This window comes from Neomonachus schauinslandi, chromosome 11 (assembly GCF_002201575.2).
Source record: "Neomonachus schauinslandi chromosome 11, ASM220157v2, whole genome shotgun sequence".
Taxonomy (NCBI): Eukaryota; Metazoa; Chordata; class Mammalia; order Carnivora; family Phocidae; genus Neomonachus; species Neomonachus schauinslandi.
This window is the reverse complement of record NC_058413.1, coordinates 44,567,971-44,591,993: the sequence shown is the minus strand read 5'-3', so window position 1 is coordinate 44,591,993 and position 24,023 is coordinate 44,567,971. Positions and strand designations below refer to the sequence as shown.

At 51.4% G+C, this 24,023-nt stretch overlaps 1 protein-coding gene across 1 annotated transcript in view; it reads left to right on the top strand.

The window, feature by feature from the left end:
- MICAL2 (microtubule associated monooxygenase, calponin and LIM domain containing 2) overlaps nt 1-24,023 on the top strand; it is a 208,877-nt gene that overhangs the window by 87,094 nt on the left and 97,760 nt on the right. The window contains exons 6-15 of the mRNA XM_044919865.1: nt 1,779-1,934; nt 5,222-5,322; nt 9,635-9,892; nt 10,960-11,075; nt 11,937-12,063; nt 12,700-12,790; nt 13,524-13,671; nt 14,794-14,993; nt 15,371-15,477; nt 23,692-23,760. Of these exons, the coding sequence (XP_044775800.1) occupies nt 1,779-1,934; nt 5,222-5,322; nt 9,635-9,892; nt 10,960-11,075; nt 11,937-12,063; nt 12,700-12,790; nt 13,524-13,671; nt 14,794-14,993; nt 15,371-15,477; nt 23,692-23,760 (1,373 nt within the window). The remainder of the gene's footprint in view (nt 1-1,778; nt 1,935-5,221; nt 5,323-9,634; nt 9,893-10,959; nt 11,076-11,936; nt 12,064-12,699; nt 12,791-13,523; nt 13,672-14,793; nt 14,994-15,370; nt 15,478-23,691; nt 23,761-24,023) is intronic.

Genomic DNA, 24,023 nt, shown 5'->3' with positions numbered 1-24,023 from the left:
CTTCAATCCCCTAGCCCCTCCCCCGAAGATTAATTGACTCAGAGGTTGTACTAATTGGCGCTAACTGTATGAAGGCGAGACTGCAGATTATGGACAAAGTGGTCCCACATGGCCTCTCTCAGATTGGTGGCTATCTGCTCTTCAAGCTTGCCCCCCTCAAGGTCTGCAGGCTGCGGATTTCTGATGGGGAGGGCATGTCCTCTGAGGACAGAACACACTCCCGGAAAGAGGGCTGATGCTGGAGGATTTGGGAGGTGTGTGCTGCCTAGCTGGGCCCTACCCACGTGCTGTGCCACCAGGACCCTTTCCCCACTCTTGCGCCTCTCTCTTCTCCATCCCTACACTCGCCCGACCCCTGCAATCAATAACCCATATCTGACAAAGACTTTTTAAGCTGCTAACCTGGATGTTGTGCTGTTGGAATTTATGGGGCCATTTTGGTGGTTGGGTAAAATTGTAAGTCTGAATATTTGCCAATCCAAAATCCACACTTTGCCTGAGTATAGTTAGGCATATCATGGGCAGGAAAAGAAGCTGTGAGAAGGAGGGGAGCCATTTAGGCAGCTTAGCACCAAATAAGTAGACTAGAGTGGGAGTTTTTCTATACTGGCACTGTTGACATTTGGGGCCAGATCATTCTTTGTCCTGTGCACAATAGGATGCTTAGCGGCATCCCTGGCCTCTCCCCGCTAGACACCAGTAGCACCCCCCAAGTTGTAGCAACCAGAAATGTCTCCACACTTTACCAAGATGCCCCCTGGGGGCCAAGGTCATTCCCAGTTAAGAAATACTAGACTAGACAATAATGGCCATTTCTGACCATTTCAATAAAGTCTAATGAAGAATGACTTAAAGAGGAGGTATTGAGAAAAACCCCAAGGTTTCTAGTCAAAGGGAGTATTGACAGAGAAGTTTGGGAATCAGCATGAGGTTTGAGTATGCGGTGAGCAAATGTAGCGGGAGTTCCCAGAGGAGGCTGAAGACAAAGGCATGTCCAGAGAGCCTGCCCTTGTGATGAGAGCCTTGAGTTAAGCAAAGTAAACAACAGTGTCTGGGGCAGAGGGAGGATTCAGGACTATGGGATAGCCAGATGCTAGAAAGGAAGGGGATTGGCAGAAGATGCTCCGTTGAAGTGTGACCACCTGCTTGGGATCCTCTGTGTCACCACCATTGAAAATCAATTTTAATGTAAACCATTAACTACTAGAAGAACCCCAAGGAATCATTGTATTAAATCAATTGCAAGTTATACTTTTGTCTACTCATTATATATTTACTGAGTGCAGACTAAGTGCCAATCACTGGAGACTAGAAATAGAAAATTTGTTAAAATCCCCATCCCACAGGAATTCAGTCTCATAATCCTACTTTTCAAAGGGAGGAAAACATGAAAAATGCTGACAACCTAGTTTGAATCATGTAAGTTCAAAGTGCACGTGTCATGGGTTTTCCTAGCAACAGTGCCTAGCAAATCTTAGCAGGATGAGCCTGCTGGGAAAATCACTTTAGCCTTTTGTATGTAGAAGCCTAACCAGAATAATTGGTCCTATAGATTTTAGGAAAGGAGAAAGTCCCCCTGACTGAGGCCTCTGGTGGTGTGTTTCTTCCTCAGGTACGAACCTTGGCATTTCCAAATGCCTGCCCCTGTTCTCCAGAGATGCAGAACTCTAGTTTCACTGGCCTGTGAGGCATCTGAGAACAGCTTCCTCCATAATTGTTCTCAGTTTTCACACCAAATGCAGAAGAAAGACTCCCTTTTTGCCTTTTTCCTCACGCAGGGTTCAGAAGGAAAGAATTCCGTGGGAAGTTGGCTATTGCCATCACCGCCAACTTCATAAACAGAAACAGCACAGCTGAGGCCAAGGTGGAAGAGATCAGTGGTGTGGCTTTCATCTTCAACCAGAAGTTTTTTCAGGACCTTAAAGAAGAAACAGGTGGGACCTTCACCTTTCTCCAAACCAGGCCATTGTCCGTGCTGGGCATTCCCAGCTCTTGGGATTGGGATACTCACTCTGATTAAGTGGAAGCAGGGACTTCTCCATAGGATAGAAATGGGCAGCGTTCCTTCAAGGATGAGAGAGCTTCTCGAGGGAAGGTTCTGGATGTTGTACATGAAAATGGATAAAGATATATTTACTCAGCATTTAGTCAACATGCCCATTGTGTGCTTGTATTCAGTATCGTGGGGTACAAAGTTGAGGTTGACATCGTCCCCTCCCCAAATGGCTCCTTGTCCAGTGATGGACACCCAGGTAAACCACCCTGATGCAGGGAGATCGGTCTATGCCTGAGGCAGCGTGAGCTTCAGGGAGCCCTCTGAGGAGGGAACCAGTAACCCCGGGTTGGTCCCCGAAGAAGTGTAGGTGTTCTAGTTCAGTGTACCAGCTGTCGTTCCCCATAAGGGACATCCAGGGATGCCCAGGAAACATGTACTCACCCCAGGGCATCAGTTGTCCCCTAGCCATGGGCCTTGAGTATCTTTCGAAGATACTCGTTCATGTACTCAACAAATATTTATTGACTGCGTACTTGGTGCCAGATGCTGCTCAAGGGCCTGAGAAAGAGCAGTGGGCAAAACGAGACCCCTCTCTTGGAGCTTATATTCTATGGGGGGAGACTGTCAGTAAACAAATAACTAGCACGTCAGGCGGTCAAAAAGATGATGGAGGGAAGTAAAGCACGGTGAGGAGAAAGAGGGATGAAACCCCGCTGCCAATTAAGTAAATTCCAGATTTTTCTTTTAACCTGATTTTAAAATCTTATCTCTCCTTGAAAGGCAGTGTGACAACAGTGTTAAATAAAAATTTGCTTAAAGATTTTATTTATTTTGAGAGAGAGAGTGTGAGTCAGGGGAGAAACAGGGGGGGAAGGAGAAGCTGAGGGAGAGGGAGAGAGAATCCTCAAGCAGAATCTGCACTGAGTGTGGAGCCGGACGTGGGGCTCGATCCCATGACCCTGAGATCATGACCTAACTTGAAACCAAGAGTCGGACGCTTAACCAACTGAGTCACTCAGGCGCCCCTAAAATTTTTATGCTAGAAATAAATCATCCACACTCATTGTCAACCTGGCACAGAAATAGTCCTCATTTCCATATACTGCTTTTCAGTAACCGTCCACCTGTACCCTCCCTTTTTACATGGCTCCAGCTCTTAGCAGAGCGCTAGTACTCTTTGTGATTCTGGTTTTCTCATTCGGCATCGCATTGTAAATATTGTCCATATTGCAGCCAAGTCCTCCAGATGGTCAGTTTTGCAGGCTGCAGAATAGCTCAGGAACTGGATGATTGTCACTGCCCGAGTGTCTACATTGGAGGCTGGCAAACTGTAGTTGGAATGGCTGAAGGAAAAGCAAAAGAAGAATATTTTTTGACAAATCGAAAGTTATATAGAACTCAGGTTTCCAGGTCCATAAATGAAAGCTTATTGGAACACAGCCACGCCTGTTCATGCATGTCACTGCCCGTGAGTGGTTGTGGGCCCGGATGGCTTGCAAAGCCTGAAATACTTACTGTCTGGCCCTTTATGGCAAACGTGTGCTGGCCTCTGACTTAGACCTTTCAGTTACTTACCCTTACAGAGCAAACTGCTCCTGCTGGAATATTTCCATTTGGTTTTCTAGGAATGGGATTCCTTACGGAGCAGACTGTGCCACTCTCTGGCCACGAGGACATGTGCTCATTGTGTGACCTTCTGAGTTTCACCACGGTGGCATGATTTTATTAGAGTGTTTTCTCCCAGCATGTTATGCTCTTCTGAATGATTTAAGAATTAGTTCAACCCTCCCTTCCTCTCAAAAACTGAGAAGATAAATACTTCAGCAAATCACCAAATACGAATTATGACAGGACATTGAGTGTGTTTTTCCAAATGTTTCAATGAGTTTCCTTTAAATTTCACTGGGATGGTCACCCTTGGCCATTGTTTCACTGTGCCCCTTACAAGGTGACAACGATGAATTTCCTCCCATTCTCTGGGGGGCCCTCTGCATTGATGGCTGTTTCCTATTTAACGGTAATAAAGGGGTTCCTATGGTTACCCAGGACGCCCTTATCAACTGCTGATAGGTTGTTATGTGTCTGTTCCTTTCTCTCCCTTTGAGGAAGCTAAGCCAGTGGTTCTCGAACTGACACGTGCATCAGAATCCCCTGTAGGCTCGTCAAAGTGCAGATTGATGGCCCTACGCTCAGGGTTTCTGATTTACTGGGTCCAGGGTGGGGTCCTGATCATTAGCATTTCTGGGTTCTCAGGTGATGCTGATGGTGCTGGCCAGGGGGGCCCCACTTTGAGAACCACTGAGCTAAGCTCTCATAGCATTTTTTTTTAATGCAGAAACCTAACCTATGAAGTGTTTTTGCAACTGCTGGAAAGTGCAAAGCTATACAACCCAGCCCTCTAAACTGAGTTGTTCCTGCCAGGGCATCTGGGTTTCCCCACACACAGGGGGGATAGTAGAAACATCGCTTAGCCCAGTCTTGAAAGAATTCCCACAGCTCTTTGAATCTCTGGCCACATGGAGGGCATGGTGGATGGGACTTGGAATCAGACAAGCTGGGGTTCAAATCCTGGCTCTGTTGTTGCTTAGCTGCCATGCCCCGGACAGCTCTTGGCCCTTCTGCAGCACTTCACTCTAGCTTGGAAATACTGGTCCACAGTCCCTAAAGACTTTGAGGTTTTCTCTATTTTTTAAATGCTTTAATTATATTGCAATATATAAATATATCAAATCAACATGTCGTACACCTTTAACTAACACCATGTTATATGTCAATTACATCTTAATTTAAAAACACACAGTGTCTTTGGGGCACCTGGGTGGCTCAGTCGGTTAAACAGCCGACTCTTGATTTTGGCTCAGGTCATGATCTTAGGGTCCTGGGATCAAGCCCTGAGTCAGGCTCCATGCTCAGAGAGGAGTCTGCTTGGGGATTCTCTCTCTCCCTTTGCCCCTCCCCCTGCTCACATGCACGTGCGCTCTCTCTTTCTAAAATAAATAAATAAACCTTAAAAAAAAAACCCACATAGTGTCTTTGTGGTACAATAAAAGCTAGCTGTGTGGAGTTGGGTAAATTCTAGCACTTAGTTTTATCTTTTCCAGCCTTGTATGTTTTAAAAACTTGCCTAACGTGAATACATGCAGGTGGGTAATGACACCTGTAATGTGGCGAGGCACTGAGACACTGAGGGAGTCAAACTGAGTCCATGCACGCTTCCCTTTGCAGGGATTGATCTTGAGAACATTGTTTACTACAAGGACTGCACCCACTATTTTGTCATGACCGCCAAGAAGCAGAGCCTGCTTGACAAAGGTGTCATCATTAATGTACGTATCTCTTGGCTGCGATGTCCTGTCTTTCCCTTTGTGACCCAGCAAGTGCAGGAGTAGGTGCTGTCCCGCAGGAAACTGAGCAAGGCGTGGGGGGCAGGTGGGAAAGAACCACCACCCACCACTGTCCTCCTCCGTGCTGTTGTGTGAGTGTTGGATGAAGGAGCCCATACCACTACGCACAGACGTGTTTCTGCAGAGAGCTGTGGGCTGGGCTGAGACCCTCAGCCAGGTGTTCGTGTGAGCCTTTGCTCCCAAGAGATTGGCTGAGGCTTTTCCTTCCCCACGTCTCATTCAACCCTGCCCCTGTTTCGGGAAAGTCCCACGTCATTTGGAGCCGATGGGGGCTCCTCGTCCTAGTGGGGCCCTGAGACAACATTCACTTGTGAATTTCCCTCTGTGGCCCTCTTGTCACGGGGTGGCGGGGAGCTCTCTGTTCTCGCAGTCAGAAAGGCTTCGTTTGAGTCTTGGCTCAGCCGAAGATTAACTCAGGACTGTGACTAAGCTGCTCAGCTTTTCTGAACTTCAGTCTCCTTCTCTGGAGACTCCGAATAATGGTTTCTGTCTGAAAGGGTTGTTTGCAGAAGTAAATGAGAAAATGCATACAGAGCAACTGTCCCAGGGCCTGGCCCATATAGGGGGAGTTTACAGATTCCCTGCGTAACTTCTGTCTGGTTTGGACACCTGCTTTTTTGTCTTGCTGGCTTCCTGGCCTCTGTGTCTTGCCTTTGCATCTTCATGCTTCAACCGAGCACCAAGTTGGAAGAAAGCACATGGAGTTGGGGGCCCTGGGCTGGAAGCTTCTTTGGTCAGGTTTTCAACCCTTCCAGAACCTCTGTTCCCGCCCCGGCTGTTGCCTGGTGCCATCCGAGGTCAGCCTGCTCTCGGGGTGTCAGCCTGGAGCCCGGGCGGCATGGTGACCATTCATTGTTGCTTGTCGGAGAAGAATGTGCCTGTCTTCTTGCCACTTGTGCTGGCTGCTGGTCGGGTGACATGAGTAACCCAGCCATCCCCGGGGCCTTCTCCACGTGGCTCAGGTCCTCACTGAGAGCCCGAGCTACAGACAGGAGGCTGTGAATGGCGGGACGGGGGTTGGAAGAAGCTGACTGAGCACAGCTAGCAGATGTGTGAGCAATGAGTTTCAGCGTCTGGTACTCCACGGCTGACGCGGTCTGGGGGAGGTGGGGGTGGTGGCCCCTTCTTTCCTCTGCTCCACAGGCACCCCTCTTGAAGTTGCCTCGTTCATCGGGAGGACTATGGCAGACAGTGAAGGACTGTTTGGGGTCCAGGGCTGCCAGCACAGTGGGCACCTCTGCAAAGGAGGGACCGAGGAGGCTTTTGTCAGCCTCTGACCCTGCCCCCAGGGAGTTAGGCAGAGTTTGACGTGGGTTTCCTATTTCACTGGCTGAGTACTCCAGCCTCTGGGACACCAGGGCTCCCTCAGGGCATCCCAGGGCATTTGTCCAGGTCAAGACATGTTGCTCATGGTGACTCAGCTCTTGGGCAGTTGTCAAAGCTCCTCCATGCTCCCATCTGTCTGTCACGGCACAGGTGGGCACGTGTGACTCACTGTGAACCTGTCATGACTGTGGAAGAGCTGGGAGCAGATCCCGGGCTCGTGGGTGTCCTCACCAAGGCCTTTCTTTCCCTCACAGACTCTGGGGGCATCTTCTGAGCCAGTGCTGAGGGGCCTCTAGGTATAAGACAGGAATTCTCATCTCGAAATTACAGGCCCCAGGCCGGACATGAGAGAGCTGGACAGCCATTTGGTTCAGGAGCTCTGGCCTCGAGTCTCCCTGTGTCCAGCCAAGCTCTGTAGCATTTGCATAGCTGGGAGCTGGTCCATCTAACCCAAGCCACTCAAATTAACATTCTTGTCGTGCTCCCAGGGGAATGGCATGTCCTCTCTCGTTTCCTCTCCCCACATGGGTCAGCATCTTCCTAGAGGCACACAGAGGTGCTGAGCAAATGTGTGTTGAGTGACTGACTGATCTGCTTCCCCATCTATTCCTGCTGACCTCTGGGCTTCTTTCCATGGCTGCTGAAGGGAGAGTGAAGTTTCTCCTCAGGAAACCATGCCTCTGGGCTCCCCGCTCTGTCCATCTTGCTCTCTGTCACAAAAGGAGGGCAGCCCATTACCCCGGGACCCTGCCTCTGCTGGGCCACATACATACAGGCTAGGGATCCTGGATGCAGCAGGCTTGGTCTCGCCACTGTGGGAGGGAGCACTATGGCCAGGTGGGCAAGGTGAGCACACATCATAGCTGGTCTCCCGATGCTGAACCCGCCCTCACTGGAAGCCATTGCCTGACCTTCTCTTCCGGTCTCCAGCCTTCTTTTTAGCTCAGTACGTGGGGCGACTCCTCTTCCTGTCAGATTCCCCACCTGGGCTATTCCTGCTGCTTCTCTCTCTACTGCCCCCCTCTCTGCCTAGGACACAGCCTCTCTTCGGTACCTGTGCCTGTGGAAAGTGGGCCCCACCCTCATTCTCCTGCCTCTGTCTTCATTTAGAACTCCCTTCTCCAGGCCTGCCATTCCCTCCCTTCTCTCCCTTGTCCTTGTTCTCACCCTATCCCCGCGGTCCTGCTTCTGTATCCACCCACTCCCCTGGAACCTCCTGCCTGACAAGGTCCCTCGGCTCCTCCCAGCAGCCCTGGGCCCCATGGGCTCTCAGCCCAACACAGCCTGGGGGTCTGCTCCCTGTGCAGGTCCCCGTGTTCCTGGGCCACCAGCACCAGGGACCTTCACGGTGCAGTGCTCACACTCACTCGTCAGCCAGCCCACCTGCGGCATGCTTTGAAGAGGGGGTGCTTTCAAGACCTCTCCATTCACCCTTCCCCGTCTCCTCTCCACACCTTTAAGGGAGGGAATTGGTCATGTGACTGTAGGAACAGGCGTGAGAAAGGACAAGTGAATGGCAGGAGCTCCAGCCTGAGCACCACCGGCTGACACACGGTTCCCGGGCCAATGCTGGGTGCGGTCTGGGTGATGTAGTTTGGTGTGAACATGTTAGAATTTCTGGAACACGATATTTGAAATCGTAGTTATTAGGAAAATTGACACAGTGGGTCCCTCTGTTTGTAGATGTGGCTGTGCCTGCTAAGACCTTTGTAAATGCTCCTGGTGGTGCATGGGTGGATCCAGGAATGTACTGCACCAGATGCTGTGTTTTGTGCTGTCATGAATTATAGGGGACAGAAATTCCCATTCACTGAGCACTTCCCACGTGCCAGGCATCAGGTTGGGGACTTTATGTCTATGATTTCCTTCGGTCCTCACTGTGTGAAGTGGATTTTGTTATTCCCATTTTACAAATGAGAAAATGGAAACTCAAAAAAGTTCAGTAATTTGCCCAAGTTTGCTCAGTGAACAGCAAAGGTGGAATCCAACCTCATGCTCTGGATAACCCCAAGGCCTGTGTTGGTCTTACACACTGGTTCCCACCCATGCCCCCGCCTCCCCTTGGGATCTGCACTTTCTGTGTCACGTTTTGGGAAAGATAGCCTTCTAGCTTCTTAGCCATATGACGAGCAGATTAGACTCTGGGAGATGTCCCGCAGGTCACTGTGAGGGTCCCTCAGGGAGGGATATCCTGCTCCTCTAAGCCAGGGCCCTCCTCCTTCCAGCGGGGAGCAGACAGTTAACATTGTAAGAGAACAGCAGAGCTCTGAGCAGCCCTAGCCTCTCAAGAAAAGAGAGAGCTGATTCTGGAGAGAAGGTTTGCGAGCCCTGCCAAGCACCCATGTCTTTTCTGGTCTTCTTTGACCACTAAACACAGCATGTCTGGACCATGTTAGCTTAGCTTAGTCCACTAAGAAATCACTGTTCCTTACTTGCTCTCTTGTCTTTTAATTTTACTGAAAGTTATCACAAGAACCAGCCATGGGAAATATACTCCTGCATTTACCGCTAGACCATTATTGAGTAAGCTGGTCATTACAACACTATGTTCCCTATCAAAATTCCTACATGAGACCGTTCTTTTAGAATTTAGTGCCAGGAAAAAAATTTCCTCCCCTAGGAATTGCTATGCTTCCTTCTTTCTGATAAGGAAAGCCCTGCCATAGATCACATTTCCCCTTTGCCTTGGATGCCAGGAAGCTCAAAGCCAAGCGTGAGGCCTAATCACAGCTCTGTTAACCCTGACAGATGACTGATTTGGTTCCTCCTGATTCCTTTGGCCCTGATTTTCTGTTTTGCTTAGCTTTGCTGTGCAAGCCCATTCCGAGTCCTTTTGCAAAGACGTGGGTATGAAGGCTTGCCTGTCATGGGGGCGGATTCCCGCACCGTGCTCTCTTTCCCTCCCCAGGACTACATCGACACGGAGATGCTGCTGTGCGCAGAGAATGTGAACCAGGACAACCTGCTCTCCTACGCCCGTGAGGCCGCAGATTTCGCCACCAATTACCAGCTGCCATCATTAGACTTTGCTCTGAACCACTACGGGCAGCCGGACGTGGCCATGTTCGACTTTACCTCCATGTACGCCTCCGAGAATGCGGCCTTGGTGCGCGAGCGCCAGTCACACCAGCTCCTCGTGGCCCTGGTGGGCGACAGCTTGCTCGAGGTAGTGCCTGCATTTGGGAACCCCACCCGATTCCCAGTAGAAGACAGATCCCTGCATTTCTGGTGTGGCCAACGGCATCTGCTGTCGTGCAGCCAAGGGGAAGGATGGGCTCCCTGCCAGCAGGCCAGAGTCGGCCAAGCCCATCCTGGCTCCAGCTTGCACCTGGCCTGCCCTTTCACCAGACCCAGAGTTGCTCATTCTGCCTTCCTTTCCCCACTCTGGGCTCTTCGGGCTGATCTCTTTGTCACAGTACGAAACTAGTCAGCCCTGCTCTGCCGTTCACGGGCGGGCGGCCCTCTTCAGAACATGTACCCCCTCAGCTGGGCCACATCTTCTCCCTCACGTGGGGAGCTCTCTGGGGCCTTGCAACATGGAGATCGGAGAGGGGGCAAAAGGGCATGTGGGCTCCAAAGTCTGGCTTCCATCCGTGGCCTCCCTGCTCAAAATGCTTCGCAGAGCATCGGCAACTGCATGCATCCTTAGATTGAACGAATGTTTTCAGCAGGGTTACATTTTTATCTTTAAAGTAAGTAGTAACCAAAAAATGTTTGTTTATCCCAAGTTAAGAGTCAAATTCCAAACCATGCTTTGGGTGCCCATGGGACAGTTCAGTTAGAACTTAGCTTGGCGAACCAGCCCTCGCTCACCATGGTGTGTGGGCTGTGATCTCCCCCGCTGCCGCCCGCCCCTTCTCAGCATTCTCTCTTGCTACTCAGCTCCGTTCCTCCACCAGGCCTTTGCCCATGCTAGTCTTGAAAGGATCAAGATTAGAAGCCTACCTGTTCTTTAAAATCAGCATAAATGCAACTCTTTTGTGAAGCATTTCCTGATTTCCATCTCCCTCCCCGGGGTGGGGAGGTGTGGGGGGCGTGGGCAGACGGACTTGCCTGTGCCTTGTTTGAGCCCCAGAGCAGTTTTGCTCTTCCTGTGACACCGCACCCACACTCCCTTCAGGGCTTCCATGGGCTCAGCAAGCAAAGTGCTGGATAGAATGGGATAGCAGGCTGGGGGGAGGGGGGAGGGTGGGCATGAGAACCATCTGGAATTTTGCATGTTTTCTTCTCCAGCCATTTTGGCCCATGGGCACAGGCTGTGCCCGAGGCTTCCTGGCAGCCTTTGACACAGCCTGGATGGTGAAAAGCTGGGACCAGGGCACCCCTCCCCTGGAGCTGCTTGCTGAAAGGTGAGTACTGACAGTGGGGCTTCCAGCTGGGGTAGGACTGGTTCCACAGCTCAGGCAGGAAAGGGAGCAGGGCTGGCCATCAGGCAGCTCCTGGATGAGCCTGGAGCCTCTGTCCTCTTGTATTTCCTTCCCACATGTGGCCTGATTTGATCATCAGGATCCCCGGGGAAACTCTCTGTGTCATGTTTTACCTCCTCCCATGACTTCTCTGGGGACCAGGACCTTAGGACCTGAATGCAGAAGAGAAATCTTGATCTGGAGTGACCCCGAAGTTGGGGTTCCCAGCATGGCCCAGGCACTGTGAGCGGAAGAGTTTGAGGGGAAGCCTCGGCTGTGGGGCTGAGTGTCTTCCCCTGTGGGGGGCTGGGTATCTGACCTCTCAGGCCTCTCCTGCTGTTGCTGAGACCCAGAGCTCCCCCCCAGACCCCGCTGCTGGCCCCGTGGCTGTAACAGCTGGTGGACTGGGAGACAGCAAGACTGATGGTGGGGGGGGCAGGCCTCTGCGGGTCTTGGGTGTGGTGGCCTGTGGTCACGGGGGACAGGAGGCCACAGGAGGCAGCGTGGCTGAGTGGTGGTTATAGCAAAACCACAGGTCCCTCGGCTACCAGCTCTGGTGTCCCTGCCCTCTGCTCGGGGGAAGGAAGCCGGCATCACTGCTGCTGGACACCCCTCCCCCCCACCCTCTCCAGCCCTTCAATTGTCCCCCACTTTGTGAGTCTCAGGAACCACGGGGGCCAGGCACTGCAGGGAAGAGGTACACAAACACATCTAAGAAGCCCTTAAGAGCAGGGAAGGGGTGAGGGAATGAGGGGATGAGGCTGCCAGAGCAGTCCCTGACCCCTGGGCTCTGCCTCATCCTAGAGAAAGTCTTTACCGGCTGTTACCTCAGACCACCCCGGAGAACATCAACAAGAACTTTGAGCAGTACACGCTGGACCCAGGGACACGGTACCCAAATCTCAACTCCAACTGTGTCAGGCCCCATCAGGTAAGTCCTTCCCTGGGCCCCATCTGGGCCACCCTGCCCTGAACGGTGGGTGGGAGGTCATGCAAAACTGGCCCCATCCCCAAGGCTGTGGCCGCCAATGCCTCCTGGCTCCGATGTGGGACCAGTTCTTCTCTCTAGGAGAGCCATGAGAGACCATAGAGTCAGCGCCTCTCTAGCCCACAGGAAAGAACTAGAACAGATGCCATATCTGTCCTCATCTGCACACACGCTGACGTGTTTACTGTCACCGTGCATCGGTATTGCTAAGCACGCCTCTGTCACGGAGTCTACTTGGCCAGCCATCAGGTCCTTTCAGTTCCCAGTTCCTGAGTTTCCTCCTGTTGACTCAGGAACCCACAGCCACTAACTTCTTCTGGCTGTGCTGTTTGCAAACCCCGTCCTGCTGTTTGTAAAATCAGCCAATTGTGTGTTTTCACACTTGAGTCCCCCCGTGTTTGGGTGGACAGCTGAGATCCATTGCTCTGCATCTCAGGTTCCCTGGGGCCCCTTGTCCAAAGTCCTGCCCTCCAGCGAGAGAGGAAAAGGATGGTGGACGTGGAGGAGAAGCTGGGCCGGCCCCGAGACTGGCTTCAGGGAAACCCCGGTGGGCAGCTGCGTGGTCTCTTTGGCTTGTAGGTGAAGCATTTGTATGTCACTAAGGAGTTGCACCAGTGCCCTCTCGAGAGGCTGGGCTCGGTGAGGAGATCCATGAGCCTCTCCAGGAGGGGTAAGCCGCTGCCCTGGGTCCTCGGCCAGGATGCTGGGGTGTGGGGTGGGGGATCGCTTTGCAGGGTGGTCGTGGGGGCCCAGGCCCTGCAGCCCACTTGGCTCTGCTGCTATGACCTGCGTGACCTTGGCCAGGTACCTCTCCTCTGTCCTTCCATTTCCTCATCTGTAAAACCAGGACAAGGACAGCCCCAGCTGCAAATCGGTTGTAAAGGAGAGAATATGTGTCGAGCATTTAGGACAGTAAAGTGAACGGTGGAACTGCGCCTTGCTTTTCCCTCCCTGTTGTTTCCAGTATGGGGATCTTGTCTCCCCAGCTAGATAACAGGCCCCACATGCTACACACTTTTCCTAGTGGAGGGAAGGGATGGTTAAATGAGTAACTCCCCAGCATCAGTCGGGCCTGGCTCAGGTCACCATCCAGCCGAGAGACCTCTTCGGTCTCTGTTGCCCGCCCAGACCCCGCCTCCTCCCTGCCGCTGGGTGCACACCGCCTTACCAGCCTCCCCTCCCATCCCCTCCCATCCCCTCCCATCCCCTCCCACCGCATGCCCCACTGCTGCTGCCTCTGTTGTACACAGCCTGCCCGGCCTTGCTAGATTCTTCCATGGCACGGCCCTTTTCTGTTTTCCTGGAATGCCTTCTGTCTGATGAATCCCTCGACACTCCTCAAGATGCGGCTCAGATGCACCTGCTCCATGACTCTCTCCACTGTCTGTCTCCCCCTGCTGCAGAGTTAGACATCCGGCCCAGCAAGCTCTTAACCTGGTGCCAGCAGCAAACCGAGGGCTACCAGCATGTCAACGTCACCGACCTGACCACATCCTGGCGCAGCGGCCTGGCCCTGTGCGCCATCATCCACCGCTTCCGGCCTGAGCTGATGTGAGTTGGGGGTGCAGGCTGCACCTGCTGAGCCCTCCATGGCCCAGGGGTACCCTGGAGACAAGGGGAACCAGGGATGTTCTGCTGGATGTGGAATCCTGGCTCAAAGTCTATCTTTGGTTTGAGTTTTTCTTAAGTTTTTTTCTTTGCTGTTTGCACTGATTACTCTGTCAGCAGCTTGATTAACCTGTGTTCCTAATATGTGAGGAGCAGACGCAGCTCAGGCTCCGTGCTTGTACTCGTCCCCGCATCCCCTCCATCCCCGTGCTGGGGAAATCGAGCATTCACCCCTGGGCACTCTCCCCACAAGAGAGAAATTACGGGCAAGACCTCATTCTGGGGACCAGTTCGAGGATTTTACAGCCAAGAGAATTAGATCTGTTAGCTGTTAGCTGTTAGCAGACCAGTTAGCTGTGTGGCCCTGGGCAGGTCCCTTCGCTTCTCTGAGTTTGTTTCTTTGTAAATTGGGAATAATGGCAGCGTCGATAGGAAGATTGGACACACTTTGTGATGTTGAAGGCCTAGTACATGTATTAATGTTGGATTCAGATCGGCTGCAGAGTAACCACACACCCACGGGCACGTTCATCCAGAAGGCTGAAAGGAAACCTCCCAGAGGGTTATCAGTTGGTACCTTTAGGAAGTGAGGCTGCCTCAAGAAGGGGATGGGGTGCTCACCTGTTACTTTATATGTTATTTATCCCTTGATTCCTTTTTTTTTTTTTTACAAGATATCCATATACTTTTATAATTAAAAGCACAAGCACGTAAAGAAGCTATTTAAAAATAAAGTAGCTGATAAGTTTTCCAAAGACAAATTATTTTCCCATTGTTTCAGCCCAGGCAGCAATGACATTGTTATGGCCTAAATCTGATTTGGTCCCTACCCCAAGTGCAGAGGAGCCTCCCTGGGCAGTAGTGGGGGGGCGGGCAGTGGGGTGGGGAGGGCAGCAGGGGGCTGGGGTGACTGGGGGCAGGAGCCGGGGTTGCAGCTCCCTCGCCCCTCCCCACCCGGCAAGACCCAGCAGAATGTTGCCCACAGTGCTCCTTACAGGTAAGTTGGTTCAGCTTTTCACATCTCTGTCTCCTGTCCCTGAACTTTGCGTTGTTCTGGTTCTCCAGCAACTTTGACTCTCTGAACGAAGATGACGCTGTGGAGAACAACCAACTGGCATTTGACGTGGCCGAGCGTGAGTTTGGCATCCCCCCAGTGACCACGGGCAAGGAGATGGCGTCAGCCCAGGAGCCCGACCAGCTCAGCATGGTCATGTACCTCTCCAAGTTCTATGAGCTCTTCCGAGGCACCCCGCTGAGGCCTGTGGGTAAGGCCCTGCTTTGGGACAGGCTTTGCTGTGCCCTTGGGCCATCTCCGCCCTGTGCCCATGTCTGGTTGCTCTCCACACTGGTGTTCTGTGTTCTGAGGCCGGCCCCCTGCCTTCCCTCTCACTTTGAGGCCAAACCGGGGTGGACCTGTGTGTGTGAGTAGGTGTGTGTGGCAGGTGCCACGTGAGGCCGAAGGTCTGCCCCCGTGACGGGGAGGTCACTGGTTAGAGCTGCATCAGCCCCCTACCCAGCCCATTTATATCTTTAGTTGAGGGGGAGGGAATTATTTGGAGGGACCTTGTAGCCATGACATCCCCTGAGCCCCGGGGTAGTGGTGGCAGGGTCCGAGCTCTGTCATATTTTTATTTCCTAACAGATTCTTGGGGCAAAAACTATGGAGAAAATGCGGACCTCAGCTTGGCCAAATCCTCCATTTCTCATAACTATCTCAACCTCACATTTCCAAGAAAGAGGACTCCACGGGTAAGTTTCGGCCACGGATGGGGCAAGGGGAAGGGAGAATGTCATGTGCTCGGTCTGTTAATGCTGATAACTGACCCAGATCGAGTGCCCACAGGAGACGTGAGTAAAGCGCTGTTTGGTGACCCAGTGCTGCTGGAAGTCCCCCGGCGCCGTGTAGCTGGGATCGGTGACATGAACTGGTTACAGGAAGGGCATGGCACAGAACTGAGAGGTCATGCCACTGAGTATTTTTTTAAGTAAATCAGATTAGCCCTGTCTCCTAAGAGGAAGGTGGAGATGATTTCTTACTTGTTAAGCAGTTTAGATCAGTTATACCATGGCTGTTAGTGGCAGAGTGTATGGTGATGCTACATTTATACATTCTGTTCCATTAATTTCCTTCCCTTCCCTTCCCTTCCCTTCCCTTCCCTTCCCTTCCCTTCCCTTCCCTTCCCTTCCCTTCCCTTCCCTTCCCTTTCCTTTTTCCTTTTTCCTTTTTCCTTTTTCCTTTTTCCTTTCCTTTCCTTTCCTTTCCTTCCCCCTTTCCTTTCCTTTCCTTTCCTTTCCTTTCCTTTCCTTTCCTTTCCTTTCCTTTCCTCCCCCTTTCCCCTTCCTCCCCTCCTTCCCTCCTCCCCTCCTCCCCTCCTCCCTTCCTTCCTTCCACAAATGTTGCCAACTTTAGGGTTGAATTTTTTGTTTTTCTAATTTTTTTTTTTTTTTAAGAGAGAGAGAGAGAGATAGCAGGGGAGGAGGGACAGAGGGAGGGAGAGAGAAAACCCCAAGTAGGCTTCACACTGACTGTGGAACCCGACACGGGGCTTGATCTCACCACCCTGCGATCATGACCTGAGCCAAAATCAAGAATCAGACGCTTAACTGACTGAGCCACCCAGTCGCCCATTTTTTGTTTGTTTCTGATGAGAGTAGCAAATACACAGAGGTGAATAAGGTATGCCTTTGAGCAGCTCAGAGCTGAAAGAGGTTCCCAGACTTTCCGGACTTAACAGCACCCTTAGTGTCTCAGTGATTTTTATCACAGTGCCCCCCTAGGTCAAAAGAAATACCTAAAAGTTCTGTTTACTAAGTAGTTGAGTCCAAATAACTTGGTAGGGGTATTTTACAAGGTGTACAACAGACTTCACCACGTTTCCCTGGAGAATTTAAAGTATCACACAGCGGCTCCTCTGCAAGCTCACTGTGGGGGTCCGTGGGGTGCCTTGGTACACAGTTTAGGAACTGAGAGGCTAATGAGGCATTGTAATTTCATGTGAATGGTGGCATGTCTGTGGTAGGTATGTTGCAAGTTATCTTACGTAATGTGCTCATTTTACAGATCAAAAAAATAGAGGCACAGAGACATGAGGTGGCAAGTCCTCATACAAAGCTTGCCTCTCTCCACAGGGCAGCAGGCCTGTGTGTGTGTCTCAGACTCTCTAGGAGGCCGACAGTCTCCTATGTGTGGTCAGTCACGCCTGGTCCTGCCAGCCCCTCTGCCCAGGGTGGGGCTGGGGCCACGTACCCTCCTGTCTTTCCCTCGGCTGTGTGAGCAGTGGTTGCTTCTTCCACTGAGGTCTGCGCTCCCTGGAGCGTTATAGCCTTTGGGCTAACTCCAGGAGCAGGCACGCCCTGTCTATAGGAGGGACCGGGCCAGCAAGGCCAGGGCCAGGGGAGGAGGGTGTGCAGGTCTGCGGGGGTTTTCAGCAGAGCGGCGAAGGGGCTGAGCTGCACCCAGCCGCTCTGTCCCCCTCTGCTTCCCAGGTTGCCCCGTTCAGAGGCTCTGTGGGAGGGCTGCGTGGCCTACCACCTGTCCCACTGAGTGGAAGTCATCTTCTGGAGCCAAGTCACAGGCTCGTTCCACCCCAGCCCAGCTTTTGTCCCTCTAAGCATCCCCACTTCGGGCTTCCCCATCCAAGCAAGCCAGGGCAGCCTTTCTGGAAACAGTCTGAGCCAAACATTTAAGGCCTTACTCCATCCACCTGCTTTCTCCCACCACTTAGCCCACAACTGGGAACTGGAGAGGAATGCTTAAACCTTTCACTCACCACACCTCTGTTTACAGAATGACGGAATTATAACAGTCTGGCCAGCCCCAGGTCACATTCTGGGAATGGTCGGCAAGGCCAGCCAGGCCCTCCAAGGGCTGATAGGTCCTCACTCCTCTTCCCACTGGCTCTGCTAGAAAATGCAGGGGGCATGGCCAGGCTCTGTCTGGCCTGGCCCTGGCTGAGTTTGAACCATGTCCAGTTGCCCCCCAGGGTGTGCCTAGGGGCTGCCCATCCTGAGAGGATGCGTCTGCGTTCAACCTCACCCCCTCTTCCCAGCCCTCTCTGACCCTCCCTGTGCCCTCACTAACTCTCAGAGGAGCGTCTTGACATGGGAATTGAGAAGCCCGTGTTTGTTCACAACATGGCATCTTAATGTGGAGAGGGTCCATTTTTCTATTGAGCCAGCCCTAAAAATCTCTCTCTCCTGGTTTTCACGGTTGGTGTTAAATTGTTGTCTCATCCCTAACCCCAGATAGCATCCAAATCCCAGCAAAACTGATCAGCTTCAGGCAAAATAGAAGACTTTTCCTCTACCAAGGGCCTTGTTTACTTTTAGAGAATGCAGCTTTTCCATCAATCTGCAGGTCTGCTCCTGAAGATCTGCCTCTGATCCTAAAAGCATTCGCACAAAAGCCTGTGACATGGGAAAATTGCTGGGGACTCCAGATCTCCTGTTACCATGGACCTCAGACGATATCTGAACATACCTACATGGTCTCTGTCCTCCCACGTGTCCCCTCCTAGACCTATGACATGTGGGTCATGCCTGGATTTATGGCCACTGCAGTCATCACAGACAGGACACTATGGACACACTCAGGGCACCTGATGTTTGTTTTCCCCAGTCTGAGCCCACTCCTTCAAGACAACACAACACAGAGGTGTCGCTTGTCTGTGAGAAGCCCATCCCAGGGGCCCGGGTGGTGGCCCCAGGGTGTTTATCCTCTCAGCTGGCTGATGGTGACGCAGGCTCCCCTCCAGCACTGTTCCCGGGACAGTGGAGTTCACAGAGCCTGGCTGGTGTGGGTGTCCGGTCTCAGCAGTCAGGGTGCCCGCCCAGCTCTCCACTCCTCACCCCTCCCACATGAACACTTTCCAAAGAGCCAGGCGCATGAGGTAAGGAAGCCTTTCCTCCATCCAGACTGGCCCGGTGCCTATCTGATGCTGGGTTCTCCTCTCGGTGCTGGGGGTAGAGCAGAGAACAAGACAAGCAAGGACCCCACCCGAGGACACTGCCCTTCTAGGGGGAATGTCCGAATTCCTCTCCCCTTGCCCAGCTGCTCTCACAGAACCCCCACCCAGCAGCCAGAGCTCCCCACTAGGTCTCTAGTGCTTCTCAGTTCACAGATGTGAAGGAAGTCCCTGAGAGTCGAGAGCACAGGGCCTCCAAGCTGCCCCTCTGGCCCCCATGGTTGGCAGGCTGGTCTCTCTTCTGTCCTCTGTGCCGCATAGCTGGCCATTCTGAGCTGACTTACACAATGGGAGTACATTAGAAGCCAGGCAGATGAATATGTATTTAGGTCTGCTGGGAATTTGGCACATGCTTGAACCTCTCCGAAGGTGGTTCCTTTGCTTGTCTGCAAAGTGGTTGCAGTCACATCAACACTGCATTGCATCACGTCGCCGTGAAGAGTGCATGAACAGATGCTTGCTGCAGGCCGAGTGGGAAGGGCTCCCCAGATGAGCGCGCCTGTCCCTTAGGAGTACCGATTCAATGCAGATGCCTGTTTCCTGAGAAAATGAGTCAAGCTAGCGGGATTGGACACTTGGTTCTCCACTGCAACCATGATCAGTGTGGCACGTTATGGCGTACAAAGCAGGTTCATATATATCTCATTTGCTCCTTGTGTTCGCTTTGGAGGAAGGCTGGGCATGAGTTCTCAGCCCAGTTTTAAGGAGGGGAATGTTGGCTGTGGGGAGATTAAATCACGATGTCCTGCCTGTAGGTGGAAAGTCAAAGTCGGAACTAGAATTCAGGTGTTCTAATTCTGTTAACTAGCATTAACCTAAGTAACAGTGTGTAACACGTATATAGCGCCTTATAGGAAGTGTTTTATGTACATGACTTTGTTAATCCTTACAACAATTTGTGAGGTAGATAGGACATCTAGGTGAGGAAATAATAGATAAGGAAAATGCAGTCAGAGAAGTTAGGTGATTTTCCTAAGGTCACACAGCTGGGAAGTAACTCATGTCAGAATTCGAACTCATGACTCCTTACTAGTCTGTTACTGAAGAAGAGAAGAGTTCCCTTGCCAGTGTCATTGGCCTAAATATCACCACTGCCTCCCTACTCAACCAGGCCGTTGCCTGCAATGGCCGGTCTCTCTTTCTATGCCCCAGATCCAAATTTCTCCAGGGTTAGGCTAAACTAGCTTGTTAAATATAAAGGTTGTTTCCTTTGGGCTAAAATCACAGGAAGTCGGGCTTTATGGGGACATGGTTATCTTGTACTGATCAAATAAATACTCAGATTAACAAATACTTATCTTTTTTTTTTTTAAATGGAGATACCAGTTAGTTTAATAAATGCCCTGTGGGGGGGGGGGGAAATGCCGTCTAGTGTATGGACTCTTTCAGATCATTGGGGAATCATGATAAGAAAGTGTTCTTAGGGGGAAAGGCAGGAAAAAATTAAGAGCAAAAGAAAGTGAGCTGTTTGTGTATTCTCATGCTCTCTCGCTCTCTCTTGCTGGACACCATAAGTATTTTCTTCCTCCTTGTACTCCATTCTTTGACTCTATTTTGAGCAAAATAGAGTCCAAGGAGATGGGGCTACTAAGGCAACATTGGCTTGCAGATAGAGATATACAGATAAGAAAAAATTAGGTAAATCCCTAGGTTTGAGTTTTCTCTACCTTTCTGTTTTAACCTAACTCTTTAGTTGAGAATCAGTGCTTCCATGAGAAATGCATAAGGAAGAGTAGAGACCATTTGGGTATGTGTGTTGCCAACCTTTTCACATAGACTGCATTTTATTGTTTCTATGGGTCAGGCTGAATCAGAGGAGTGGAGGTTGCCCCACCTACTTCTTTTTTTCCCCCTGAAGGACCTGGGGTCTTCTCAGGTGCTGGGCACACTCCCTCCCAGGAGCACTTCTTGTGAGCCTGTGGCTAACCTACTGGGTTTGGACCTACTTGGCTCTGATGTTGGAACAGTCAAGTCCCAAGCTGTTGAATGCAAAAGAGAGAGTAAGAGGTGTTGCTCTTTGAGAGAAAAGCCAAGTCTTCATTTACGGTGGAAACAACCACAACAACAAAACAACAGAAACCCCTAAGATTATGCATGCAGCGTTCTTGTTGGGTAGGACATCCTGTACTTTCTCAGACCCCCGTCTCGGCCAGCAAGCCATTCACAGGCTGTGGAGCTGGGGACCCAGATGGCCTGCGCCTCTAAGACCCAACATTGTTGCAAATAAGGTCATCTATTTCTCTTGGTGTTTGCCCAAGCGTTTGGGTTGAAGTCATTTCCATTCACAGAATAATGATTTATTAGAAGCTGAGAAAAATGTTAAAGGGAGGGCAGGGCCCTTGGATCTGTTGTTTTGTGCTGCCTGAACAAGGAAAGGGTCAAATTTTTGAACAAAAATCAATGCCTAAACTATGGTGGGTCTTGTCTTTAAAAATATCAAAGGTGCTGGTAAGTGTGGGAAGGGGGCAGGGATGATGGGAAAACAGAAGCAGGGGAAGCAGGTGCTTTCTGCTGGGAGCAAGTGGGCACACAGTCATGTGTGCTGGGGGCTCTGAGTTCTTACTGCAGAACAGGTGAGAGGTAAAAGAATCTTCCTGCAGCGCAGCAAGGGTAGGAGGGGTGGGGCGGATTGGGCTGTACTCCTGGGTTCAAGGGGAGAGATGGTCAGTAGCCCTTCCCTCTGCCTGCTCAGTGGAACAAAGGCTGGGATGTAAGCTGGCCTGCTCTGGAGGGCCTGAGTGTGTAGGAGGCTTGGGGGTGGGGGTTCCATGGCCCTCAGGGGGCTGGCCATGTGGAGAAGGCCCCAGCTGGAGACCGGTGGTAGTAGGGTCCGGGTAGTCTTGCCATAAGCATCTTTGCCGCAAGCATTTTTGCTCTGTAACTAATCAGCCCTAAGGCAGTTGTGCTGTAAACAAGAAAAGCACAAGAAAAAATGATGGGCATTCATTAAAAAGGACATAATGAAACATGAAAAATAACAAAATTAAAAAGACTTTATTGTGAAATACAAAAGATTTGAATCCTTCAGAATAAGTAGCATAGATACATGGCAACACTGCGCAAACAGCTGGTTTCATTTCGCAGATTGTACCTAAGCACTTGCCGTCACGGTCTTTGGTTCATATTATTATACATTTTTTGCTCACTGATTCATCTCCATGTTCGACATTACACATTTTCTTTTTTCACTAAACTTTCTTCCTTCATTAAGAGAGGTATCCAGGGGCGCCTGCGTGGCTCAGTCGGTTAAGTGTCTGACTCTTGATTTCAGCTCAGATCATAATCTCAGCGTCTTGAGATTAAGCCCCACTTTGGGCTCCATGCTGGGCGTGGAGCCTGCTTAAGTTTCTCTCTTCCTCTCCTTCTGCCCCCACTCTCTATCTCTCTCTAAAAAAAAAAAAAAAAGAGGGAGGTACCCATTTCTAAATACGAGGATGCATATTTGTGACTGAGCTTTATGTTGCATTGTGAACACCTTCTACCTATTGTTTCCACTTGGCATTTTGTCACGTGTCCGTCAATAGACATCCCAAAGTTCTATGGGAAATGTGGGTTCAAAACTCTGCACCACTGTATAGATCATCATGAGGGCTAAGATTTATATAATATAAAAACGGGAGCACTGTGCCAGAGGAGAAAGGAAACCAAGCTATCAATCACCTGATGAAACCAAACTGTTAGCCCATTATCTTTGTATCTGTTACGGCAAAATTGCTTTATATCCAATGACTTACGTGGTAAAAACTCTCGTGGCAAAGGTGCTTGAAGCAAAGCTGTCTGCAGCAAAGATGCTCATGACAGAAATACTGGACATGGGTAGGTAGACAGGTCTAACCCCAGGGTCAGGATAGACTCACCTGGCAGGGCGCAGGGGAGGCGCTGAGTCCAGCCCCCTGTCCCCAGCCTAGCCCACAGCCTCACTCCATTTGTGCCGCCCCACCCATCCTCCCGCAGGAGACAAGACTGACAATGCCTGTGCCCTTTGGTCCCTTGCAGGGTCGCTGCAGTGGGTTTATGTAGAGTGGGGTTCTCCAGACTTCAGTGTTCAGGTTCAGGTAGCAGAAAGTAGGCTGGAAGGGCTTATTGGTAGGGCATCCATGCAATTTATTGTCTAACTGGGATACTTTTGAGAATGGGAGGGAGCACTATAAATAATTCTGATGGGGAAACAATAAAACGGTCCTGGGGCACCTGGGTGGCTCAGTCGTTAAGCGTCTGCCTTCACTTGGGTCATGATCCCAGGGTCCTAGGATCTAGTCCCACATCAGGCTCCCTGCTCAGCGGGAAGCCTGCTTCTCCCCCTGCTTGTGTTCCCTCTTTCGCTGTGTCTCTGTCAAATAATAAAATCTTAAAAAAAAAAAAAAAACGGTCCTGGGAATACATTGCTGTATGATCACCGTAGTTTCCAGACCATATTTGATGCTCCCTTGAAGTTGATAAAATATCATTTACTGGCATTTGCAATGGTGACCGAATGGCAGGCGTAATTTGACATCAAATCCCTGGACAGCTGCTCTGAGCCCCGAGAATCCCCACCTGTGAGGTGAGCAGTGGCACCTCCTTGCAGGAGGGGGGTCTCCTTATGGCAGCATGCCAAGGGGCATCAGCAGGCCAGGCTGTGACTGCTTGGAGCTCAGGGTCACATCGCCCACAGAGACAGTCCCTGCCCCACCCGTATCACGGGGATTCTTTGTGCTTTGGGATGTTTCAGAATGCTCTTTGGGGATGTGATTCCCACCCCTCTGACAGAAACCCTCCCCTCCCCCTCCCACACCCCACCCCCCGGTTCAGGAAGGCTCCCTCTTCTGAACAGAACTCTGTGATCGCATTTCACAGTACAGGGTGATGGGTGTCCGTCTGTCTCCTGGGATGGCACCTGTTGGCGGGCAGGGTGGCATCCCTGAAGGCTGGCGCAGGGCCTGCCCCATGCCTCAGGGCGGTTGATGGAACCGCAGACCTCGCTGGCCCTAAGCTCACCACGCTTTCTTGGCCGCTGCAGGTGGACACCCAGACTGAAGACAGCGACATGAACAAACGGAGGCGGAAAGGCTTCAACAACCTGGATGAGGTTCGTGTGCATGGTGTCCGTTTAAACAAAGGCTGGTTGCCTGATAGCCAGTGGCCACAGCGCTGGCCCTTCCTCCTTTCCTCTCTCATGAGCCGCTCGGTTCCAAGCTTGGCTTGATGGAGAAACCACCGGGCTCTGGTCCTCTCTCCTCTGCTTCCTAGCCGTGTCACCTGGAGAAACCGAGCCTCCCAGGCTGTGGCTCACGTCTGTGAAAGGCATGTGTAGGCAACTTTTTGCAGGATTTTTAAAGATTAAATAGGAGG